Here is a 26,787-nt window from a genome sequence, read left to right as displayed (position 1 = left end):
TCTTGGACTTTGCAGAATCCATCTAATACTTTGAGAACCAATTTATTCTTACAAAATACAGGCAACTTAGATGTGGTAGATTCTTACTTTGATTACAATTCAATAACACTTTCTCCACTGTTAAATATGTTATGCTTCCTCCCCCTTTTTTTCCAGCTCCTTGTGGGGGCCAGTATATTGGATCAGATGGAGTGGTTTTATCACCAAATTACCCTCATAATTACACTGCTGGGCAGACGTGTCAATATTCAATTACTGTCCCTAAGGAATTTGGTAAGTTGTGTTTCTGCTATGAGAGGTTCACTAACTCTTTCTTTTAATCTGATTTTGTTCGCTGTGTTGAACCAAGCAGAACCAGCAATATCAGTGCTCCTTTCATAAACTGTACTGGTAAATGACTCCCGTATATGCTCAAGACGAGTCTGCCTGCTCCAGGGCAGTTAACAGAATAGACTGAACCACAGCAAATAGTGAACCACAGCAAATACCGTAGCAGTTATTGAAGAATGTCATAAACTTTAATTGATTACATATGTTACCATCTGGCAATAATCATTCACCAGTTTTAGCTCATTTATTGCATATCTGTGACAAAATATATTTAGTATTGTCTGTTAAAACATAAGGCTGGAATCCAAATCCAAACTTCCAGACAGAGTTTTTATCTTAAATGTTCTTCCAGTTTTCTTCACCACATTTTCAACCGGTGACAGTGATGAACCACTTTCCTCAAATCTTCAGAGGCTTTGAGAAATTCTGATAATAAGACATTCTGGCAACCACCTCCCCCCACCGCCACCACCTTTTTTTTTTTTTTTTTTTGGTGGCCAGAAGTCTACCTGTGGCCTGGTTCAGGCAAACTGCCCAAACAAGAGTCATCACATGCAATGAAGCAAGAGCACAACATTCTAGATCTCCCCCACCCCACCCCCAGTGTACCATGCTCAGTCCTGCATTATCATATGGGGTCAGAATATGAAAACTGCCCCCTCATTGTTTCTGCTATGAGAGGTTCACTAACTCTTTCTTTTAATCTGATTTTGTTCGCTGTGTTAAACCAAGCAGAACCAGCAATATCAGTGCTCCTTTCATAAACTGTACTGGTAAATGACTCCTGTATATGGTCAAGACAACCCCTGCTAACTTGGCAAAGAGATACCTTTTAATGTGGTGATTCTCTTTAGTTTAGCAGGGGGAGAGTAACTGGTCCTATCCACCCCCAGCACAGTACTTCCAGTGACTGTTAAAAGCTGGTGTCTATCTTATGTTTCTTTTTAGATTGTGAGCCCTTTGGGGACAGGGATCCATCTTATTTATTTATTATTTCTCTGTGTAAACCGCCCTGAGCCATTTTTGGAAGGGTGGTATATAAATCGAATGAATGGATGGATGGATGGATGGATGGATGGATGGATGGATGGATGGATGAATTGTGCAGTTTAAATAATTTGAATCGGTCCTCCATCATTACTAGTGCTGACTTGAACTGGATCCATTCTGAAACAGCAAAGATGGAGGAAGGCCGCTTGATCATTTTGTGAGCATTCATAGTGTTTATAATTTTGTGAGGGGGGCATCTTTCCACTGGTTAGTGATAGTAGTAGGTGTGCTTTTTCCTTTTTAAAAAGGAAAGTTTTGTGCTGCATCTTATGCTGCATAACTTCTGGTTTTCATTTTATGTTGTGCTTTTGGAAGTGATAGTGGAAGCATTAGACGTCTTCACGACAACCAGCTTCATCCAGTTGCTCATTTAATATACTAAAGTCCTTAGAATAATACTACATCATGAGGTAGCATCATTTCAAGGGAATTCTGTGAACAAAAACGGCGGCCAGATTAAACTGGGAATAGGCTAGCACTTAAATCCCTGCACCTCTCATTGCTGCCTGTAATAACATGGCCTCATCTGTGAAAAAAAGAGAACTAACACCTGCTGCTGTCCCCACAAAATAGCAGTACACTACTTTCCTTTGTCGTTGCCCAGACCTTGGGCAACAGGCAGGATTTGGATTCTGAGGGCTAATCTTCACTACCAGCAGTTTCTTAGGTACAAGCCAAGGCCCCAACAGCAACGATGAACAGTGAGGAATTCCAGGAACCTTAACTTGGACCCCCAGCAGCAGCCCCTCCTCAGCTCAGCTCACTGAGGGCAGACACTGACACATACCAGGAGCCGCTTGCCTTTCAGTGCCTATGCACTGATACAGGGAAAGCATCGGGAAAGATGTGGCTGAGAGAGACGATGAAGTGCTCGACTCCAGGACCAAGAGCCCCTTTAACTCTGCAACAGAGGAAGAGGGGTGCCTGGGTGGGCTAGTCAGGACCAGGACCTAAAAGGGCTCGGCTGGTGCTGGGATTCTGTTAGATCAGCTTGTTTCTTCAGAATTCTCCAAGGTTCTGTGTGCTGTGCCATGCTATCCCTTGTGGGAGTAGCATGGCACTTTTATGTCTCATGGCCTGACAGGTGCAACTTCTCCCATGCCACTTGACAAATCAGGGTGAAGTGAGGGTTCAAAAACAGTTTGCAGTGTGGCATGGAAGGGTGTCTCTTGCTTAAACTCTCAGGCTTTTGGTGCTGGGGGAATTCAAAGTTCATTTCGGGACCAATTTGTCCGGGGCAGCTCAGGAGTTCATAGCGGCCATGACAACTATGGGCCTATCCCCAGCGGTCTCTGGATTGATGCATATTGCAGGTCACACACTTGATTTGGTCTTTTACTCTGATCAGGGTGGTCCGTGGGTGGGGACTCCTATGATCTCCCGGTTGTCATGGACGGACCACCATCTGGTTAAGCTTGGACTTACAACCGCTTCCCACCTCCGCAGGGGTGAGGGGCCTATTAGAATGGTCTGCCCGAAGAGGTTAATGGATCCGGTAGGATTCCAAGAAGCCTTAGAGGGATTCAGTGTTGTCTCTTCTAGTGATCCTGTTGATGCCCTGGTTGAGAATTGGAACAACTTGCTCACCAGGGAAGTAGACACAATTGCTCCTAAGTGTCCCCTCCAACCTGCTTCAAAATTGGCCCCTTGGTATACGGAAGATCTACGGGGGCTGAAGCAGCAAGGTAGTCAACTGGAGCGCAAGTGGAGAAAGACTCTACTCGAATCCGACAGATTACAACATTGAGCACATTTAAAGATCTATGCTCAGGCTATACTTGCGGCAAAGAAGCAGTTCTTTTTTGCCCGTATTGCCTCTGCGAGTTCACATCCAGCGGAGTTGTTCAGGGTTGTGAGGGGACTAGTATCTGCCCCCTCTCCCTTGAACCAGAATTTGGAAGCATCAGTTACTCGCTGTGATGTGTTTAATGAATTTTTCGCAGACCAAGTCTCTCGGATTCGGGCTGACTTAGATGGAGACTCCACAATTAATTTGATGTCTGAACTGGAGGTGTCCAAAAACTCCTCTTATACGATTCGACTGGATCAATTTCAGTTTGTGACTCCTGATGATGTGGACAAGCTGCTTGGAGCGGTGAGGACTACCACTTGTTCTCTTGACCCTTGTCCAACATGGCTTGTTCGATCTAGCAGGGAGGCTGTTGTAGGAAGCCTGGTAGAAATCATATATGCTTCTATGAGGGAGGGCAGGATGCCTCCTTGTCTGAAGGAGGCAATTATTAGACCTCTTCTAAAGAAGCCTGCGTTAGATCCCTCAGAGCTGAGCAATTATAGGCCTGTTTCCAACCTCCCATGGCTGGCCAAGGTAATTGAGAGAGTGGTGGCCTCTTAGCTCCAGGTGGTCTTGGAGGAAACTGATTATCTAGACTATCTGTTTGATTATCTTCAAACTGGTTTTTGGGTGGGCTATGGGGTGGAGACTGCCTTGGTCAGCCTGATGGATGATCTCCAAGTGGCAATGGACAGAGGAAGTGTGACTCTGTTGGTCCTCTTGGATCTCTTGGTGGCTTTCGATACTATTGACCATAGTATCCTTCTGGAATGTCTGAGGGTGTTGGGGTAGGATGCACTGCTTTGCAGTGGTTCTGCCCCTACCTCTCGGATAGATTTCAGATGGTGTTGATTGGAGATTGTTGCTCTTCAAAATCTGAGCTTAAGTATGGTGTCCCTCAAGGCTCCGTACTTTCTCCAATGCTTTTTAACATCTACATGAAACCGTTGGGAGAGATCATCAGGGGATTTGGAGCTGGGTGTTACCAGTACGCTGATGGCACCCAGGTCTACTTCTCCATGTCAACTTCTTCAGGAGCTGGCATATCCTCCCTAAATGCCTGCCTGGAAGCAGTAATGGGCTGGATGAGGGAGAATAAACTGAAGCTGAATCCAGATAAGACGGAAGTACTTATTGTGCGGGGTCAGAACTCTAGAGACAATTTTGATCTACCTGTTCTAGACGGGGTCACACTTCCCCAAAAGGAACAGGTTCGCAGTCTGGGAGTACTTCTGGATCAACGTCTCTCCTTGGTTTCTCAGGTTGAGGCAGCGGCCAGGGGTGTTTTCTCTCAGTTTCGGCTGATACGACAGCTGCGCCCGTTTCTTGAGATCAGTGTCCTCAAAACAGTGGTACATTTGTTGGTAACTTCCAGACTGGACTTCTGTAATGCGCTCTACGTGGGGCTGCCTTTGTATGTAGTCCGGAAACTTCAGTTGTTTCAGAATGCGGCAGCCAGGTTGGTCTCTGGGTCATCTCGGAGAGACCACATTACTCCTCTGTTGATGGAGCCAATAGGTTTCCGGGCAAAATACAAAGTGTTAGTTATAACTTACAAAGCCCTAAACAGCTTAGGCCCTGGGTATTTAAGAGAGCGTCTTCTTTGCTACGAACCCCTCCGCCCATTGAGGTCACTTGAGGAGGTCTGTCTCCAGTTGCCGCCAACTCGTTTGGTGGCTACACAGAGACAGGTCTTCTTGGCTGCTGCCCCCAGATTGTGGAATGCGCTCCCTGCTAGGATACGATCCTCCCCATCTCTGGCAGTTTTTAAAAAACTTCTGAAAACACATCTCTTCAACCAGGCTTTCTCAGCTTTTTAAAACTTGTTTTTAAATTGTTCTGATTAATTAATTGTTGTTTTATGATGTTTTTAATTGGTAATCATTGTTTTATGATTTTATAATTTTTGTTTTAATTATTAACTGATTTTAATGGTGTTTTAGTGTAAACCGCCCTGAGCCTTTTGGAAGGGTGGTATAAAAGTTTTAACAACCACCACCACCACCACAACAACAACAAAGTCCAAAATCTCATTGTGCATGCCTTAGATATTCATCCCCAGATATGGCCTTTGTGGCTGAAGATGATGGGAGTTGTAGTCCAACAACATCTAGGAGCCCAAGGTTAAGAAACCCTGCCCTGTCCCTTTAGCACATCTAAAATAGCTCTTAACATTTCTATACATATATTTTACATTTCAAATAGTTATATACATTTCAACAATAACAACATCTTTAATATTGTGCTTAGAGCATAGAATGCTTCTTTATGATTAAAGCAAATTGAGCTTGATATGCTATAAGGTAAAGGTAAAGTGTGCTGTCAAGTCGATTTCGACTTCTGGCACCCACAGAGCCCTATGGTTTTCTTTGGTAGAATACAGGAGGGGTTTGCCATTGCCTGCTCCCACGCATCTTCCACTGCTGCCCAATATAGTACCAGTGGAGATTCGAACTGGCAATCTTCTGCTTGTTAGTCAAGCATTTCCTTGCTGCACCACTTAAGGTAACTCAGATATGCTATAGCTGCATCCAAACAGCAGATATCTAGGGCTCAAAAAGGAATGTGAGACTTCTGCTCATGTGCCAAATGGATAGGTTAGCAAAACCCCTATACAACCTGGTGGTAAGTGGCATCTTTTTAGACAGCTGCTTCTTAACCACTTTTGAATAATAGTAGTAAGCACTGCCAGTCCAAGAACATTAACTGTCACCTTCTATCCTTCATCCCTTATTTTCTATGCTTAGGGTAGGTCAGTGATACCAGATGTAAGCTATGTGGACTATATACAGCTCTTAGGATCCTCTACAATTCCTCAGCCAAATTAATCCATTTTTAGTGCTAGGAAGTTAGTGCTAGAGCCCGTGCTCTTAGAAGAAATCTTCTGGGTGGGAAACTTCCCTTTGAACCTTTGTGTTTTATACCTTGGCATTGCTGATGCTTGAATGGACAGGTGGATGAGAGACCCACAGACAGTCTGTCTAGAATCTCATGCCCAATTTACCTAGTTTCTGTAGCCTCAAGACTTAGAGTTCTTTGTTCCATTCTGCCTGTAAAATGATTTTTTTTTTATTTTTTTAGAAAAATCTCATTTGGGGAGAAAAAGTAGGAAAAACTATAAATGACTTAAATGTCAGAAATTATTTATTTTTTGTTCCAGTTTAGAAATAAGCATCTTTTTGAACACATCAGAATTCTTTCCCCCCCTTGAGAATGGAATAAACACAATTTCACAGTAGATAAATGCAATGCTGTCAATGAGGGAATTAACTAAATTAGATCAGATAACACATTTCAATGATTTATTGTCTTATTTCACTAACCCCACTGTGCATCATGGGGAACATTGCATTACTCTTTGTCTGTATGTGGGTTTTTGGTGACTTTAGACTCAGGATAAAATATGAAAAAAAGTACCTAACGCATTATAGTTCCCTACAGATCAGACGGCATTTTGTTACTCTCTTTTTCTTTCCTGCCTGCTGCAGAGGGTATAAAAGACATGGGGAAAAGGCTGGAGCATTGGAGTATTTGCATAAGAAATCACTGAGCATTCAGAATTATTAGTGTCCTGAGATAGCAATTACAATAAAAGGCTATTGGAGTTTTATATGTAAGACATATTTACAACACTGAAGTCTGAGTTATAAAATGGTTTTTACTCACCTTTTTCTCAAGTAGATGTGTAATTTCTCTGCATCACAGTGATGCTGTGGCACTTCTTTCGCACTTCCCCATATAAATTGCTTTTCATTTTGACATGTGCTTGGAACCCCATGGCTGAGCTTACATTTTAATAGATATATGAAAATGATACTTAGCATTTACTTTTCTATCAAATGAAGATTTACATTGAATTCTGTCTGAAAGTGGATGGATATTTTCAACATTGCATTATGAATGAAAAAGCTGGACAACAACAAACAAAAACAGATGCCACATTCTGGCATGTGCTATGCTCAGCTTTGTCACCGGTATCCCACTGGCCACAATGTTCTCTAAGGATATGGATCAGTTAGTCATGAGGTCTGGGGTCACTGGGTAGGATTAGTTAGACTGGGTCTGGGGTATATGGTAGGAATGCAGTGGGACCTGAAAGCAACTTGTTCCATTCCACAAGGTTTTGGTGAGGATCACAATGGAGTTGTGGAGCAAAATGTTCAACTCTAATGTAGAAGGTAGAATAGTTTCTTCAATTCATTCCAGGTATGTGCAAAGAAGCCTTGCTGACCCCCTGGAGCATGTTCAATATGTGCAACCTAGTGCAGGCTGTTCTGTGATTGCACCTTTTGTGCCCTGATTAGCACTGTTGAGTGTGGGCAGTGCATTAGCTGTACCAGTGGCATTTGAAGTGTCATTTAGAGTGGCATAAGAATTCATTAAGTCCACTCTAGGAAGTCACCTCATATGCTCTGGGCTTGAGTAGCAGCCAACAGTGAACTCCACCTGCTGCCTGGATTGGCAATGTACCCTAGGAACATGTCTAGGCCACTCTAGAAGGAGGCTTCATCACATACTTAAAGCTCTCGGAACACCCAATGGGTAGTGTTTTGGTAATAGAAAGAATGAACAATTTTCAGTCCATCAAAATGCTGGTGTAGATGGTAGAAACTGGAGTGGATTCTTCAGTCCATTCCAATCATGAGCAGATATAAACTGAGCTCTTTACAAATCCCTGATTTAAAGCATTTTTGGAGTGGGATGGAAATCACTAGAGTGGGGTACTTCATAAATGCTTTTTGTCCAGCTGTCACCCAGGGTTCATTCAAATTCCAGTTGGAATAGATTTCAGGAACATCTAAAGAAAGGTGCTCCTGAATACACTCTATAGGCATGGGACTACTGTGAAGAGGGAAACCAGTACATATTAGGAATTCTTCATATCATTGTGTTTCCCCATTAGTCAAATGCCAAGGATTAAAATCTGGAGTGGAAACTCCTTTTTCCTAGAAAATACCTGCAAGCAAACAGTTGTGTTGCCCAGAAGGCAGTGGTGCCTATGCTATGTTTACAGATGAATATTGCTTGTGACAGGAGAAGCAGTGGCATTGCAGATCTTAGACCTGCAGAGTTTTGCTGTGCTCGGATCCACAAGCTGGAGCCAAGCTCTGACATTTGCCTTCGGAAGGTTCACTATGTATAATGTCATCCCCAGCAAGAGCTTGATCATTTAAAAATACCAGTTTTTTCTTTCCTTCTAAATCAAGCAGTGATGGGTCCTATATCAGAGCCAGCTTTAGGAAATGTATAGTAGAAAATACCATTCCTGAAAGAGTTCCTGTATCTTTCCAGCATTCTTCTGCTGACTTCCTACAGGAACTCAAGGATGTGATCCATTGCCCAAGATGTAACCTCTTTGAATTAGAATCTTCATGACTGCAAGTCTTATTCCAGATATGGAAATTATGTTAACATTATCTGCAAAGCCAAGGGCCGGAATACACTCACTATAGGTGGCCCTCGTTATCTGTGGACTCCGTAATCCATGACTGGGTCTTAGAGACCCAGTTTCATTATCTGTGGGTAAAACAAAATGTGAAATTCACCTATCCGTGGTTTTGAGTGGCCAGAAATGACCCAGAAATGACTTCTGATGTCATTTCCAGCCACTATTTTGCAGCAGAGAGCCATTTCGTGGCTCTTAAAATATTTTGGGGTAAATACTCAACCATTTGGGGGGCTTGGGGCCATTGCTAGAGAGCTGGAGAATAAGGTACTGTCTACTTATTTCTGCCCCCACCTTTTTTTATTAGGAACCCAAACCCCCGATTCTCATCTACTCAAAGTTTCATTATTTGTGGTTTCTGTATTCAAGCCTATAGGATAGAGCGGAACTGCCGCATACAATGAGGGTCACCTGTACAGCCCTTTTTCAGGTGATCCCTCACATATTCATAGAAGACAATGGGATTGTGACTGCTGTTCTCACCCTTGACCTCCATGCATTCAGTATAAGGTCTCAAAGGGGCTTCTACATTCATACAGGTTTATGTGTATAGGGTCTTCCATATTGTCAGCACCTTAATTACATAGAACACATGAAGATTCCCTTATGCATGCAGCTGTCCTCTGTGGAGGTCTTTTTCAATCCTTCCATTGCCTGAACCAAAGTCAGAGGCCAAACCACTGGCATATTTATGGACAGGAGCAGGTCCAGTGGGCATGTATATGTCAACAATCCCTGTGTACCATAGCAATTATATAATATGTCATACTTGGAGGCTCTGCACATGAACAGCCCTACCCAGGTTGGGGAAGCCCTACCTGGGTAGGACTGCTCATGTGTAGTGCTGGGATCAAGCCCGATCCTGGCGCTGCCTCCCTCGCATGTCTGGGCTTTGTTCCTGGACTCTTACCTGGGTTAAAGGGCACAAGTACACCCTTTACCCCAGGTTAAAGGGCATGAGTACGCTCTTTACCCAAGGTACAGGGTTATGTGTATGCTCTGCCTGCACACAGCCCAAAAATACACAGAGTTGGGTGCCTAGAGCACCCAAGCCCCAGGGGAATCCTCCAATGCACCATGCTCATCGTACAGTACATTCTGGAATTCTTGGAGGCTGGGACAAAAGTCCTGGCTCCAGAGATCTACACTGCATGGATCCGCAGAGATCATGTGGGCACATGGTGGTGGCCGAAGAGGACTTTGGAGATCATCTGGGGGAAAGGTAGGTTCCACCCTGCCTTACCTCCACCCACCTGTCCTCCCAGTTGTGTGACTATCCATCTACCGTAGTTTAGAAATGTTGCTCTGTGTGTATGGAATATTCTTCCATTGTTAGCCATCACAATTAGCATCAGTTATACACAAAGAAGAAGCTGCCAATTGTCATGGTAAATGGCATGGACCGGGCATGCCAAAGCAAACCAAGCCAAAATCTTGTTGCATTTAACATTTCCCCATATCACACAATCCAGTAAACTACTAGTTTTACATTTAATAACCATTGTCATTCTTTATTATATTTTACAGTTGTTTTTGGACAATTTGCCTATTTCCAAACAGCTCTAAATGATGTAGTAGAATTATTTGATGGAGAACACCAACAGGCTAGACTTTTGAGTTCACTTTCTGGATCTCACTCAGGTAAATGTCCTTCTGAAATTAAAAGTAATGGTTAAGTGTAGAAAGCTTGGCTTTAGTTTATAGTGCTGGATATGCAAAGCAGAAAACATGTCATTGCATGCATATATGCTGTGAGTTAGGGGCTATGCCAAATCTTCTTCATTTTCCATTTCTGAGCTAAAAGTAGTGATTTCTGGGGGATGAAAATATTTTACCTAGTACGCTTTTTGTGAATAATTTGTTTTCTATCATGTGCAATATTTCATGTTTCTCCTAGAAATGGATGGCTGCCATTTCTCCTTCTAACAGAGGTGGAACCCAAAGAGAGGAGAACTGTTCTTGTGGTAGCAAGCATGACTTGTCCCCTTAGCTAAGCAGGGTGTACCCTGGTTGTATAAGAATGGGAGACTAGCAGTATGAGCACTGGAAGATCTTCCCCTTAGGGGATGGAGCCACTCTGGGAAGAGCAGAAGGTTTCAAGTTCCCTCCCTGGCTGATAGGTCTGAGAGAGATTCCTGCCTGCAGCCTCGGAGAAGCCTCTGCCAGTCTGTGTAGACAATACTGAGCTAGATGGACCTATGGTCTGACTCAGAATATGGCAGTGTTCTGTGTTCCTATGTAACACTCAGTTACTGTTTCTTTTTCATCCCTCAACTATTAACATGCATGTTCCTAGCCAATCAAGGATTGCATACTGAATTCCTTGACATCAAATCATTTCATAGCCAATTTGATCTGGCTATTCAATATGTCAGTGGATGAAAATGAAGTCAAATGAAAGTAATGGCAACACCTCTTAGATTAGTCAGGTGCTCATCCCAGCTGGTCAGAAATCCCTACAGTGTAGGGATCATGTTATGTAGCTAGTTATATATAGTTGTGTGGTAACATAAGTGCCAATGAACAGGGGAATGTTTTCCAAGCAGTGGTGAAAAATCACCCAGAGAGCAAGGTGGTGTTTGATAAGTTGAAAATTTTATTGAACAGTGGTACATAGTTTTGCCTCAGCCATACTGATCTCTATTGTATTATTTTGCAGACATACACCAATACAATGCCAAGTGAAAAATAGCTAATCTTGCCTAAGCACTAGATATCAATGTTTCATGCCTACATCTACAGAAAATAAATTGTTATTAATACTGCTTTTGTTCATGATTTCTCTTTATTTTTTTAAAAATTCTCTTTAATAGGAGAAACCTTGCCTTTAGCCACATCCAATCAGATTCTGTTGCGTTTTAGTGCCAAGAGTGGGGCATCTGCCAGAGGCTTCCATTTTGTCTATCAAGGTACTTCTCTTAGTTTTTACTTTCCTGTCTTTTGTGGACTATGCATGGGTTTGCTGTTACCAGATGTAATTGATGTATCATGTAGGGATGGCAAATACAGTAAATCTTATTGGGCATTTTGAGATAATTGCATATGATTCATAGTGTTGTCCTCAAACCTTAGCTATAATCTTTTCCCTCAAAAGTGAAATTTCTTGCTTTGATGACCACAGAGAAGAAATAAGGTCGATTTAGATGACACATGGCATGGATGAGACGTGTGGGAAGGTACCACATAATCTGGTTTTTCTTTTAAAGCCATATGCTGGACTTCTCATGTGCAGTGTTCACATACTACTGATTTGTGTCCTATAGAAAATTTGTTCTGATGTGACTTAAAACCCCTTTAAATGAGACCCTATACCATGTAGATTTTGTTAATGGAACTGTTCCGGGCTAATTGGCCAACACCCCTAAATGTGTCTGGGCTTTGTGTGGGGAATTAGCAAGCTAAAGTGAAGCAGTTCCACGTCAGAATAAATTTTGTGCAAAGTTCTGATCCTGGGGAAATGAACTGACAGAGAGGTTGAAGTTCAAAATAAAGTAATGTTTTATTTGAGAGTTTAGGGGTACAGCAGAATAAGAGAGTTGATTGAAGCAATATTACTATCAAAAATATGTTACAGAGATTAACCTGATGACTTGCAAAGAGGGAAATATCCCCACTAAAACTTTAAAAGGTATGTTCAGATTATTGCCAGACCCCAGCCTTGTGCTGGGGGGTGGGGTGGGATGGCTTTGCCCCACTTGACCTTGGAAGCTGCATGAGGCTTTAGGTGGAGAATGGAACTAGAATTTGGCAGGGAAGTGTGGCTTCTCAGAAACTGTTAGCATATCTCCTTGCCTGGTGCCTCGTTCAGCACAATCAGCGACATCCCTCCCTCCCATCCAGGAGTCCAAATCGGCATGGCTCATTATCCTAGTGAGAGCCAACAGGATTCTTTTACTGCACAACAGATTGGCCGAGTCAAAAAACCCCCCTCCCCCCGCTGCCTATTCACATAAAGATGCATCTCTTCAGCCAAGCTTTTTAGCTGTTTGGTAGTTTTAATGGTTATTTTAATTTCATATTTTATGTTATAATTGTTAGAATTCTTGGTTTTATTGCTGTAAATTGCATAGAGACTTCAGTAGTGGGCAGATTTAAAATATGTTAGGGGGGGAAACTTCCTGTGGGAGGGAATTCCAAAGCCTGGGAACCATCACATAGAACAGGGATTCTCAATGTTAGGTCCCCAGATGTTATTGGACTTCAACTCCCATAATCCCCAGGTCCAGTGGCCTTTGGGTCAGGATTATGGGAGCTGAAGTCCAATAACAGCTGGGGACCCAATGCTGAGAATCTCTGACACAGAAGGCGGTCTGCATACATATCCGCCAAGCTTCAGCCAATGATGGCACATGGAGCAAAACCTCCTCAGAAGCTCTCAATGGCAGAACCTATAGGAAATAGTCAGGGCCCATGTGGGCTTTAGAGGTAGCCCATTAGACCCACAAACAGATAGGAAGCCAATATAATTTGCGAAGAATTGGAGTTACATGTGCTCAACAATAACCTGGCTGCATAATATTTTGTCAGTTGTACAATTATAATGCTAACATTATAGCATTATTAAGGTTAGTATTATAATTCCTTTTTTGGGTGGATGGTTTAACTTTTACTATATTTATTGAATCCAAGACTAAGTTTTTTCCAGGTTTTTTAATATTAGAAATCAGGAGGCCATCTTAAATTCAGAACCCTTTTCCTTTCACAAGTAAATGCAGGCATAACCTGTATTTAACCTCTACATTTTAGGAGAGTTGTCTTAAATTCAGAGTCATCTTCAATTCGGGTAAATATGGTAACAGCAAGGCTCTCTGAATCATTTTCATATTTAAAAATCTTTAATATGGGACATATGGAATAAAATAATATGGGACATATGGAAAAATCTTTTTGAAGTTAAAAGCAGGGTTCTGCTTGTTCCTTAATTTTAGTTTGCACTCTTCGTAATGTTCTTCCACATGTGAACTGAGTGTCTTAATTCTTTTAATTTGCTTTCCCCCACACTCTTTTACTACAAAATGTAGTTGTCAGTAAAATACTGCAAAACTGGTGACTGATCTGCTTTTAGCGACGTTAAATATTATATTCCTCCCTACTCCTAAAAATATACTCCAAGTAATACAGTGGGAAATTGCTTTATAATATAACTAATATGGTCAACACGGTTGTTTTATTGTTTGTTAGTTTGGATGGTGGAGGGTGTTTCATCACTAGCACTGGGCTATCAGTTTATATATATTTTTAGTCCTGGGAGGGATTGATTTTGAGAAATCGAGAATGCTGTTCTCAGCATCTAAAAATGAATCAAGTAAGTATGTCTCTTTTATTTATCTCTGGAGAACCTTGGAGCTATTCAAGTTTCCATTTTTGAAAGATGAATGCAGTAGGATCCCTAGTTGTTAAAAGATTTAGCCAGGGCAATGTGGTTTGTGGCATTTAATTAGATTTAATAAATATGCTACCACAATTTGGGGATTTTCAATCTTCTTGTGAAATATAGGAACAGATTTCCCAGGACTACCTGCCAGTTAATGTTAAAATACCTTTGAGAGCAGCATCCAGATTCTGAATGAACACTCTAATCTGGCCTGGAAAGTTAATCATTTTATTTATCACCCAGTATTCCAGAATGACCCTATTCCATGTTCACTTTTCCACTAGACTGATTTCTATTTTGTTTCATAGTACTAAAAGATGAAGAATAATTACCACAGAAAATGCAGTTTCTCTCGAATACCATCTAAGAAAACCAGCTTGTTAACATTATAGCTTAAAATTAGACTGAGGATTAGGAAGGAAAAGAGGGCCATTGTGAAATACAGCAAAATTGCACATTCTGTTCATGATTGTATATCCTGATCACAACTACTGCAAGATTAGATTTGTAGTTTTGCATGTTGGTACCATAGTTATTTGTCTGTGCCATTTTATCAACTATATATTTCTTCTTGCCTTGTATAAGCCACCTTCCTTTTTCTAATGACTGCATACATGTCTCTAAATTTCACATCCACAGAAATTATGATTAGCTAGAGCTGTGTCATGAATAAGCACCTTAACTCTTCAAAAACACAGTATTGAACTTTGTAATGTTAAAGTTAAATGTCCTCATAGTTTTTGTACAATCATGTTTAGAAAGAAATAATTTGCTCTAGTTTCCATAATTATACTTTTGCTGTAACACTGCACTGCTGCAGGAGACATTACTGTGTGAGCCCATACACATTCCATGTGGTTTGTTTTGATGACAAGCAGTCTACCTTCCCTAGCTTGTTCTAATAACCCACCACCCACCTCTGTCTTCTTTTGTACAAGTCGAGTCAAACATACAGCGTTTGTTGCAATGTGTTTTTAAGTCACTCCCCAACCATTTCTGTTCATCCTCTATAATAAAACGCTTGGTGTCCGTCCGTGGATGGACACCAAGCGTGTGTCCGTGCCTCCCTGGCCTGTTCTGCGCATGCGCAGAGCGCATGCGCAGAACAGAGCAAGGGAGACACGACCACCGGCACCCGGTGGCCATCTTGGGCGGCCAGAAGCGGCGCCCCGAAGAAGCCGGGTGAGCGGCGCCGGGGGACACTGGCCGCCGCTGCCTTGGCCAGAGGACACGCTGCGGCGACAAGGGAGAGGCCCCGGGCAGTGGAGGGCCCGGCCGGAGCCGCGGGCGGCGGCGGTGGGCCTGCTGGAGCCGCGGCGGCGGTGGGTGGCGGGCCCGCCGGAGCCCTGGGTGGCCGGCCCGGCCGGAGACACGGGCCGCGGTGGGTGGCGGCCGAAGAAAAGTAAAAGTAAAAATTCTGACGACGACGCTGCAAGAGGCGTCCTTTCGGCCCCAAGCGCCAGTTCGGGCAGAGCCTTTGCAGAGGGAGGAGCACTGCTTGCGAGCTCCTCTCTCCCTCTTCAATTTAGGTCTTTCTTTTCTCAACTGTCACGGGAGGGGTAAGGTGGTTTTGGAAGTTGGGAGGGAGGGAGGGTGGGACTTCGGCGGCAGCGTCATCGTCAGAATTTTAAAAAAAAAACAGTAAAGGGGAGAGGAAAAGGCTAGCGCCCGTTATTATAACGGGCTTCAAAATACTAGTCATGCCATAAAATGAGCCTGTTTTGTACTGTATGCACTTTCCAGGCTCAGCCTCAATGGGCTTTTAGCACCCAGTCACAACTGCAGCTGCTCCATAGACTTCTGGGCCATCTTACTTTCTTTTTTTCATCCACTTAATATAGTTAATTTATTTCGAAGACAGAAATGATATTTTAAAGAGGGGCTAAAAGTGCATCTTTAGTCTTAATGCTGAACTGTTTCATACAATTTTTATTTGATCCAGCCACGCAGGGGCCCAATGTGCATGAACGGTGGCCTCCAAAATGGTTGCCCTGAGGGGGAAGGCCTGGAATGGGCTGAAGAACTCCCAAACTGGGCGGTTTGTTTGCCAAAATGGAGGCCAGTGTCATGGACACCCCCCCCCCTCAGGTGGCCTCAGTTAAGCCCCCTGGAGGGGGTAAGTACTAAAAAAAGTTTTTAATGTTAAAATGTTTGCGAACCCCCTAAACAGCCTGGGAGGGGTCGGTCCATGGTTGAGCCAAACTGCGGGTGGTTCAGCTCAACCCTGAACCTTTGAACTGAACTGGTTCAACATCAAACCAGTTAAACGTTGAGCCGGTTTGCACATCCCATGCTTAGTATGGGACTTCCAGATCCCCATGGAGTGGAATACTACTCCCAGTTATTTAAGATTAGGAGCCTGTTCAATTCTGCTTCCTTCAACAATCTGTTTTTGCAGTCTCACTCTTTTTGCATATACCATGTTTTTTGATTTTTGGAACTTGATAACCAAGCTGTTCTTGTTACAGTATTGGATTATAGATCTCACAGCTCTTTTAAGACCGATTGGACTATGCGAAATGACTACCACATCAACTGCATACAAAAGTATGGTGATATTAATTCCTGCAATTTTAGGTGGATGAAAATCTGAGTTGTTGAAACTTTTGGCCATTGAGTTACAATAAAAATTAAATAAAGAGGTTGCCAAGATACATCCCTGTTTAACCCTTTTATAGATGGTAATCATTTTCTAGAGCAACCCTTGTGGGATGCCTCTGAGTACCAGTTGCAGAGGAGTAACAGCAGGAGTGAGGGCATGCTCTCAGCTCTTGCCTGTAGGCTCCCAGTGGCATCTGGTGGGCCACTGTATGAAACAGGATGCTGGACTAGATAGGCCTTCGGCCTGATCCAGCAGGGCTGATCTTTTGTTCTTATGTTCTCTTAGGGAAATGTTCGTATACAACCTCTGGATAAGGAAGGGTAAATTCCTGTTGATGGATGACTTCTTAAGTTTTTCCCAAAGGATCACTATAGAAATAGAATCGAAATCAAATTTAAAATTAAGAAAAATTAAGATTAGGAAAAATTAAGATTAAGAAAGGCACATTAAAAGCAGAGTTAGATTTATTTGTCTATTAAATGATGTAAAACTAGAATATGATCAATGGTTGAGCACCCATATCTAAATCCAGCTTGCTCGTCCCCAAGTACACCTTCAATTTCCAGCCAGTCTTGAAGCTTTTGATTTAGGTGACTTGCGTATAACTTACTTACTATGCTCAGTAGACCAATGGGGCGGTAATTAGCCAGGACCCTCTTGTTCTTTTTATATATTGGTACAACTGTCACAACACCCCAATCCTTGGCAATGTACACTGCTTGATCAAGATGTTTAAACAGGGATGCTAACCAAGGAGCCCACCAATCTGGGTTCACTTTAATTAGCTCAGGGAGGACAAGGTCACTACCCTGGGCCTTCCCCAACTTCAGGGTCTCCATCCACCTCAGTTAGAGTTACTGCAAGACAAGCAGGTAGTAAATCTATATCTAAATAAATCCAGTTTCTGCTCTGGTTCAGAGTCTACATATAAAGTTCATAAGTGTTTTCCCCATGCATATATTGGAACTTGGTTGATCAGACTCATTAGAATTTTACCAACGCCTCTGGTATTGATCCATCAGAAAAGAGAGGAATCTCTCTTTTTAACTGTTGAAATCAACAATTTCCAGGATTTTTAAAGAGACTTCCTCTTTTTCTCCTTAAAGAGAATCTTATATTGTCTTTAAAGATCCGATAACTCTTGGGGAGACACAGTCAGGAAGTTTTGCTTATAGGCTTTAAAGCCACCTACAAATTTTCTTCTTAGCTCCACACATTCTTGATCGAACTATTCCTGTGATCTACCTGCTTGAGATAGTTTGTCCTCTTTTCTGGGGTATAGAAAATCTGGTTTACTAACAAAGAGGTTATACTGGTCAATGTACCCATCTTATGGGACCTCTGCTATTAAAACTGAGCAGATTACTAATAGAGATTAAGAATTTAACCATTCAGTTGAAACTTTGGCCTTTCACCCCACCTGACACACACAGCAAAATCACCTTCAAGCATCAGGGCGAACCTTTTCTCAAGTCTATGGTGTTCACCAGGATGCAGCATTCTCAAACTCAATGGGAAGTGATCACTATCTAAGCGAGGCTCGGCCACCATGTTCACTTAAAAAGTAGATAAATTATGAGATACAAGCCAATAGTCGACCGTAGCTTGTCCCCCTCCTCAGAAGGTAAATTCAGCAGGGTGGTCTCCTGTCAAAGTACCATTCAATACACAAAGATCCAACTGAATGGGCAACTGTTTCAAACAGGAACATCCAAATTATGCCTGCTGAAGCATCTGTAGTGGTCAACATCAGCATGATGTAATTGTTGCCATACTTCACAGAATGGCCATATCCCACCTCCTCAGTTGTCTCCAGCCAGTGGTGGAAGGTGCTGAGTTCTTCACAAGTCTGTGTTCAGCCACCACTCAGTAGCACATGCATTTCAGGGATTGCACTATGCCCTCTCCCGTCTCAAAGGCTGTAACTGAATGTCCACTTTTCCTGTCCAATAGTTCATGTCTGGCATGACAGCTGCTATGTTATATATGCTGGCTGCCATCAGAAATCTTTCTGCAGGGTATTCCTAATCAAATCAGTCAAATTGCATTGGAACAAGGGGTGTGTTGCTTGTGGACTTAGTCTGTCATACTTGTCTGTATAAGATCCAGTCATGGAACCTGTTATTTAAAGAAGAGCTTGATTGATGTTGGTGTAACTGTCTCTGGAACAAGTGTTGTGGGGAATTCAGCCCTATTTAGTATGATGCTTTTAGCCATTAAATCAACTTGACATTGCTTTAAGGAACCCCTAGCAGAGAAAATGCTGTCTAAATATAAAGTCTCTCTATGATGTGTTGGAGGCATTTCTCAGATTGCACTTTTCTCCTTATGTTCATACAGCGGTTCCACGCACAAGTGATACACAATGCAGCTCCGTTCCAGAGCCACGATATGGTAGGCGGATTGGCTCTGAATTTTCTGCAGGTTCTGTGGTTCGCTTTGAATGTAGTCCTGGCTATCTTCTGCAAGGCTCCAAAGCTATCCGCTGCCAGTCTGTGCCCAATGCTTTAGCCCAGTGGAATGACACAGTGCCAAGCTGTGTGGGTAAGGCTTATTATTATATTTAGGTCATCTGCTTCTAAATTGGAACTCAAGAACTCTACTTGTTTCATTGAATAGTATTTAACACTTACAGTCTCTCCCCATTGATTAACACTTGGCCATGTCAAATTTAAATGAGCAATTTGTCATTTCAAAAATAATTGAGTACCAGCTGGTTGGTAGGCAAGATAGCGTTTCACATAATAACCTATTAGATTAACAAGGTTGATGCCTGTTTTGCTGAATATTTATTATCAATGTGACTGCCTCTAAAATCATAAGTATAATATGAAGCATAACGTCAACCTCTGGAAATCACCCTTACATTAATTAATTGAGCTCTTTCTAAGACATCCTTTATTGCAGATTTATAACTGAGACAATTTGAAAACTGCAGTTTAGAAAAAATACTGGATTCAATGCAAAGAAAAGTATATAGAAGAAGAACAGCTGCTAGAGCTGTTCTGCAAACACTTGCACAAGGGCACCTTTGGATGCAACCCAGCTTTCTAGTGTAACATGAACCAGAGTAGCTGTTTCTGACTGAAGCAGTTAATGTGCTGTATGTTTGTGAAGCTCTCTAAAGAAATTGTTTTCCACCTTGGATTTGTGTGTGTGTGTTCAGTGTTCTTCTCCCTGAACCCGTCCATTGTAATTATTCATAATACTGATAGGGACAGGGGCTGACATTCTGACTAAGGAAGCAAAGCCATGGCAGGAGGCTTCACTATTGCTGCAGCATGTGAGCTCACAGGGGGGGAGATTGATTTTTTTTTACTGATCTTCTTTGCCTCCAGAAGTGCTCTGTGCCTTCTGAAAATATGTCCCTGAGGGCTGTAGTGTCTTCAGGGACATGTCTTTGGAAGGCACAGAGCACTTCCGGAGACACATTTTCTGGAGGCAGATAAAATCTTTCCATGCACATGCATGCTGCAGAAGTGGGGAAGCCTTCAGCTGCATTACAACAACAACAGAATATTATATACCACTTTTCAACAAAAGTTTCCAAAGTGGTTTACATAGAGAAATAATACATAAATAAATAAATAAGATTAGGAAGCAGCCTCCTGCTATCAGGATGCAACGTTCATTGTATCCTCACTTTGGTAGCCAGGATGTCAGCCTGTGTGTCTTTGGACCGGGTGGGGGGAAGATTTCCAAGTATTTGATTTCTAATTATATTGTCCCATATGTAGTGCAGTATGGCACAGGAAGTGCTGATCCACCTGAACAGCTGCTGGCTTACAGTGAAGCGATGGCCATCTTGTGCTTTTGTGCAAAATCTCAGATACTTCAGTTAGTGAGCTCAGATACTCCAGTTACCACACCCACACTCCAGAAGCACTAGTTAGTTTGGAAATACATCAGGGGGCAGGGGGCCCGGACTGAACGCGGAGGCCGGCGGCGGCAGGGGGACCGGCCCGAACGCGGAGGCCGGCGGTGGCGAGCCCTGCCATGGCGGCAGGCCCATCCCAACCCAGCTGTGGAGTCCAGAGGTGGCGGCGGGCCCGGCCGCGGAGGACAGAGGCAGTGGCGGACCCGCCTGACTGTGGGGACAAGGTCCAGGAGGAGGGAAAGACAGTGGGGTGGGGGCAGAAGTGGCGGTGGGGAGGAGAGGCTGGGCCCAGAAGCAAAGACTGGGGCATAAGTTGTGTGTGTGTGTGGGGGGGGGAATGTAACTGCCAGCCCCAGAGAATGCACAGATGCTCTGTGCGGGGTCGGCTAGTACACCATTAAGCAACATGTTTCTACTCTACCTAGCATTTCCAGAGTATGGACAGGCTAACTTAAGTATTTGTGCTATTGTGCAAAAGTGCGAGACTGCCAGTGTGTCACTGTGAGCCTGCAGCAGCTCAGATGGATCAGCACTGCCCGCATTATGCTGCACTGGATGTCGGCCAATATTGACAGTGTAGTTTAGCTGGTCAATATCTATAGTATGATTCAGTAACCTTATATTTAATTGGAGATATAATTATATTATACATATAATTAAATATAAATATAATTAAATAGAAAAAAGTTCTAAACTGTATTTCCCAAAGTGATTACACCTATTTCGCAAGTGAGCCATGCCACTTCACTTGTTCTCCTGTTTTAAAAAAAGTTTATTCAATTGATCTTTTAAAGAATTTTTTTAAACCTAGAATGCCAGCGCATATCAACCAAGTACAAAGCCACCATCTTTTGAGCGTAAAATTAAATGTACTTAGTTAATACCAAAGCCAGTCCTTCTATCATCATGTTTTTTCTTGGTTTCTCTATTATTTATTTATTTATTTGTCAAATGAATGAATGAATGAATAATATAAAATAGAATATGCAGGTGACATTATTCCTTGAACCGGAAAACAATTACAGTGTCCATCACATACCTTTCTACTATATATCGTCAAATATTCTAATTTCATTTGGAAGTACCAATTGTGCCTCTGCTTCACAGCTGTTTGATGTCATTTGATTATGACTATAAGAGTTTATTTTATTTTTCAGTTTTTACATTTATATCCCACTCTTTCTCCAATGAGCCCAGAGTGGTGTACATGGTTATTTTTATCATCACAACAACCCTGTGAAGTAGGTTAGTTTGAGAATTCAGTGACTAGCTAAGAGTCACCCAGTGAGTTTGGTGGCTGAATGTGGATTTGAACTCTCCCTGGTCCTAGTCCAACACTTTAACCACTACACTACACTACACTACACTACACTATACTACACATGCATTGGGACAGGTCTAGCAAGCAAGCATGGTCCATCCTATCTTTGCAAAGCTGTGGCACATAGAAGCAGGGCTACTCAATGCTTGTTTAGGCTTGTGGTTATAATATATAGTCCTCATGGCCTCTCTTTCTATAGAATACTTTCTGCCTGTCTGCCTGCTTTTTCTATTTCCCATAGGGTCATCGTGCACAGAACCACGACGGGGTGGCTCGAAGGTGGTGGAGTGCAGCTTTCAGAGTGGAGGAGGTTGCATTTACCCCTTTCGATGCTTTCCCCCCACTGGCGTCTGTTTTTTAAAAAGCCTGTCAGGGCAGCAGCGTACCTCCCTGCCTTCCTGTTGCCCACATTTTCTGGATATGACCAGAAGTCTCCGACAGGCCTGTGTGTGCCAGCACGTGCGCAGGTGCGTGCAGGCACATCAGAAACTTTCAGTCATATCTGGAAAACGAGGACAACAGGGCAGCAGGGAGGTATGCTGCCACCCCGATGGGCTTTAAAAAAAAAAAAAGACACCGTTGGGGGAAAAGCAGTGGGAGAGGTAAGCGAATCCTCTCCCGCTCTTAAAGCTGGTTACGTGCACATCCCTAATTCCCCAGACTGTATGGCTGTTTTCCTTTCACACTGGCCTGCAAACCATCCCTTCCAGTTCTTCTATAGTGCTTCCTCTAGTTAAAGTTCTACATCACAGCAGTGCCTGACTTGTGTGAAGACATTGGCCTACAACTAGACATGAAAGAACAAGTGTGTTTTCAGAAATAATTACTGAGGGGTGGGGGCAAGGCCCAATAAATTGTAACTATAGATGCCTGGCCAGGGTTCTGTAGTCTTTATTCCATTCATTCATTCATTCATTCATTCACACACAAACACATAGACACGCACACGCACGTGAACCCCCCCCCCCCAGACACACAATTGCATTATTCTAAAGAGAAGCAACAATGGCCACAGGGCCTGGGCTGGGCCTGTATGGGTGGAATTTTATAGTATTCTACCTGTAACAGCCAGCTTTAATGTGTCCATTTAACAACAACTAGACAAACATATGTTAAAATAAATCAGGCCAAATTCAAGCCATGCACCCAAGGCTGAATTTTACATCTTCTACACAGAATCTGTCAACTGCTTTGTTATGGAATACCAGGCATCATATATTCCCTAACCATCAAGCCAGTCTCTCTTTATTAATATATGACTGCAAATCCTGTACTCATTTACCTGATAGTAGGTCCTTTTGAACAAAGTGAGCATAGGTGTAGGGTCCATTGGACAAGGGAGGGCAAGTGTCCCTCGGCCTGCAGGGTCAGGGGGGCCCAAATGCAAAAGCCTCCTGCCTCAAGGGAGGGGGGGCTCCCAGTGATCTGGGGGCCACCCCACTGCTGCTGCAGCCCTGCTGCCACTGCTGCCCGCCGGTATTTCTTACATTAGAGCTGAACAATTAGAGCCCGGGGAACGTGCACCTGCATCTTCTTCCTTTCTCTTCTGCAATGGCGGGGAGGGAGGGGGGCTGCCAGAAGCTGATGCGGCTTTTTCTGTTTGGAGGACACAAAGTGGCGACTCCACTGGCAACTGCACAGGGCTTGGTAAGGGCTGCGTTTCCCTCCTCCCTTCTGAATGAAGACACATTTTTGTAAACCACCCTTGGATTTACCATCTCTGGACATCGTGACAGAGAGGAGGAAGGGGCAACCAGGTTGCTATACCCCATTGCATCTGATGTCATGCAGGGGGCGTGGCTTGGGGCTTTGTACGTGCAATAGGGACCCCCTTCCTGCTCTATGTCCCCAGGCCTCAGGGATGCTTGCTACGCCCATCAGTGACGCTTAAGTCTGGGTACCTTACTTCTAGGTAGATTGTGCTGTAAGTCTATCAAGATTTGAAATTTAGAATTTTTGACAGAGGGAAGTACTTCCCTCCCCTCACCATACACACATACACCAGACTACTTTGGAAAGAAATATTTGATACAGCATAAAGCAGGCATCCCCAAACTGCGGCCCTCCAGATGTAGCTGAACTACAACTCCCAGCATACCCAGCCACAAAAAATTGTGTCTAGGGATGCTGGGAGTTGTAGTTCAGCAACATCTGGAGGGGCACAGTTTGGGGATGCCTGGCATAAAGTAAAATATCACCATTGTGTTTTGTTTGGCATGATTATTATCAGAGGAAATTTAGGTGAGTGTGTTTTATATTTATGTGTTTACAGGCTTTCTTTTAAGGAAGTGTTATGTTTTACTTGCTCTACAAAATTATTGCTATTGGAATGAAATTTTATTTCTGTTCTTAAGGTTATTTTGCTGTTTAGTGGGCATGCTTTTGGGGTGTCATTACCTCTCATTCTTTCCCCCCCACAGTGCCATGCAGTCGGAATTTCACTGAACGGAGGGGTACTTTATTGTCTCCAGGCTATCCTGAACCTTATGGTAACAGCTTGAATTGTGTGTGGAAAATCATAGTGACTGAGGGATCAGGTATTCAGGCAAGTCCATATTTCGCCATAATGGAATATTAACTGCTTCACAATAATTGAAATGGGTTGATTTATTACTCTCCTTCCTCCCCTCAATTCCTAGACAAATCTGAAGAAAGTATCCATCTTACATTTCCACACTTCTAGTGGATAGATTAATCAGTGGAGTTTCAGTAAATCTTGAGGCCAGGAAACAGTTGCTCTCCCCACAAAACCACTCCCAAATTAAAAGTATTCTTGTATTAGCAAAGGCTTACGACAGTGTGCTGTAGTTAGGAGAAACTGTTTGAGACTCAGGACTTACACTCCTTTAACTAAGCTAGAGTATTTATTTGAGCACAGTTAAATAAAGCAATAGCACCATCTGCTAGCAGTTAAAGAAACAACCAGCTAGTGCATTTCAATGCACTAGAAACAACCAGCTAGTGCATTTCAATGCACTCAGTTAATCTAACACTGATGATGAGGATGGAATGATGAAATGATGATGATGATAATGGAATGAAACTGTGGAATACTTATTCTGTGGAGTACTGTATTGATTTTGCTTCCCTTTATCTACCTTCTGAATTTAAAGTATCTGCAGAAGAAGGTGGACTTACTTTCAGGTGTCCTTCCAGAGCTGTTTTATATGGGTTGCATTCACACAATCATGAGGATCGTGGTTTAATGTTAATCAGGATTGTTGAAGCCAGCAGAGCTGATTGTGCGAACATAGAATTTGAGGGCAATCCTTGTCACACTGCTCCAGTTAACTAGCATTTAACCATGATAGAGAACTAGGATTGAATCCTGATTGTCTATTCTGGTTAAAAGCTGGTTAGTCAGAATTGTTTGACCAGGATTGCCCTTAAATTCTGCATTCACACAATCAGCTCCCCTGGACTCACTAATCCTGATTAACTTTTTACCAAGATCCTCTTGGCAGCCATTGCTGCTTCATAAGTCGCATGGTGCAGAAGGGAAGCTAAAGGAACTAAAATAGTGCAAAATGGACATGATTTGATTCAAAGCCTACATTGGTGCTTTGAGGGGGTTGCATTTCAAGTGTATGTTTCCGACGTGTGTAACAATTCCATTTACTGATTCAAAGAAGTTACTTCAATTTGGAGCCAAAGCTTTGCTTCCTGCCACATCCTCCCAGTCCCCTTACCTGTACTTACTGTATTTTACCAGGCTCCAGCAGATGCTCCCAGCAACAAGAGAGCAGCAGCTGGGATTTCAAAAGTCCCAGAAGAGGGACTTAAAACATATTCACACATGCTCACTCCAGTTTCCTCCCCGCCATATTTATTAATTATTTATTTGTTTATTCGATTTCTATACCGCCCTTCCAAAAATGGCTCAGGGCGGTTTACACAGAGTAATAATAAATAAATAAGATGGATCCCTGTCCCCAAAGGGCTCACAATCTAAAAAGAAACATAAGATAGACACCAGCAACAGTCACTGGAGGTACTGTGCTGGGGGTGGACAGGGCCAGTTACTCTCCCCCTGCTAAATAAAGAGAATCACCACGTTAAAAGGTGCCTCTTTGCCAAGTTAGCAGGGGTTAGCATATCCTCTAAGTCCCCTTAACTGTAATTATTTTACCAGGCTTCAGCAGAGGTAAGATGTTCCCAGCAACAAGTGAGCAGCAGCTGGGATTTCAAAAGTCCCAGAAGAGGTTTTTTTTCCTTTAAAACACATATACACACATGCTCACTCCAGTCCTGGGAAAGGCACAGGATTTCTCAGGAATCTTAGTCTTCTCATAGTCTTCTGCAGTGTCCAAAGCCTCTGAAAAGACTACAGTTCCCAAGGAATCCTGTGCCTTTACCAGGACTGCAGTTTGTTTTGTTTTGTTTTGTTTTGTTTTGTTTTGTAGAAGAAGCTTCTTTTAGGACTTTGAAATAGAACCTGCTTGCATTGTAACTGGTAGTCCTTCACCTCTTGGGAGTGTCTTGCCTCTTCTATAACCTGGTAAGCACAATGGAGAGGATGAAATAGGAGAGTAGGTAAGCTTTGGAGGTTGAAACAGCTTGTAATCAATCCACTGCATCTTGCTTGGGTTTGGCCCTGATTCAACCAAAACTTGATGACACTTCAGGCCAGTTCAGTCTGGAACTCTGAATATTTAAACACCCATACTAGTTTCTCTTTCATCCATTACTGAGGAATTTGAGCTTGTAGGGGGGAAACAATTTCAGTAAATTTTACTTAACTGAATATTGTTTTAAATTAAACCACAGTGAAATGAATAAATTAAGTATTGTAACAGGAGTTACAATACAATAAATTGCATCTCATACCTAACACTGCAGCTGAGTCAAATTATAGTCACTTTCCTTTTTCACATTGGAACTTGCTTGTTGATGAAGAAGAACTTTTCATTTGAACAGCTAAGCAGATCAGAAAAATGAAAGATGTTCCCCTGGATTTCCTCTTAGAAAACATGGACACTAAAGACAGCTCAGACT

The 26,787-nt window shown here is 42.7% G+C and overlaps 1 protein-coding gene across 9 annotated transcripts in view; it reads left to right on the top strand.

Moving 5' to 3' along the window:
• CSMD1 (CUB and Sushi multiple domains 1) overlaps positions 1 to 26,787 on the top strand; it is a 1,678,033-nt gene that overhangs the window by 1,438,764 nt on the left and 212,482 nt on the right. For all 9 annotated transcript variants that reach the window (XM_053286225.1, XM_053286224.1, XM_053286226.1 and 6 more), the window contains 5 exons: positions 157 to 273; positions 10,146 to 10,259; positions 11,432 to 11,527; positions 18,935 to 19,138; positions 24,213 to 24,337. In XM_053286225.1, the coding sequence (XP_053142200.1) occupies positions 157 to 273; positions 10,146 to 10,259; positions 11,432 to 11,527; positions 18,935 to 19,138; positions 24,213 to 24,337 (656 nt within the window). The remainder of the gene's footprint in view (positions 1 to 156; positions 274 to 10,145; positions 10,260 to 11,431; positions 11,528 to 18,934; positions 19,139 to 24,212; positions 24,338 to 26,787) is intronic.

The sequence above is a fragment of the Hemicordylus capensis genome, chromosome 1, assembly GCF_027244095.1.
Source record: "Hemicordylus capensis ecotype Gifberg chromosome 1, rHemCap1.1.pri, whole genome shotgun sequence".
Lineage (NCBI taxonomy): Eukaryota > Metazoa > Chordata > Lepidosauria > Squamata > Cordylidae > Hemicordylus > Hemicordylus capensis.
Note: the sequence above shows the minus strand (reverse complement) of the source record. Positions and strands in the feature narration are given on the sequence as shown.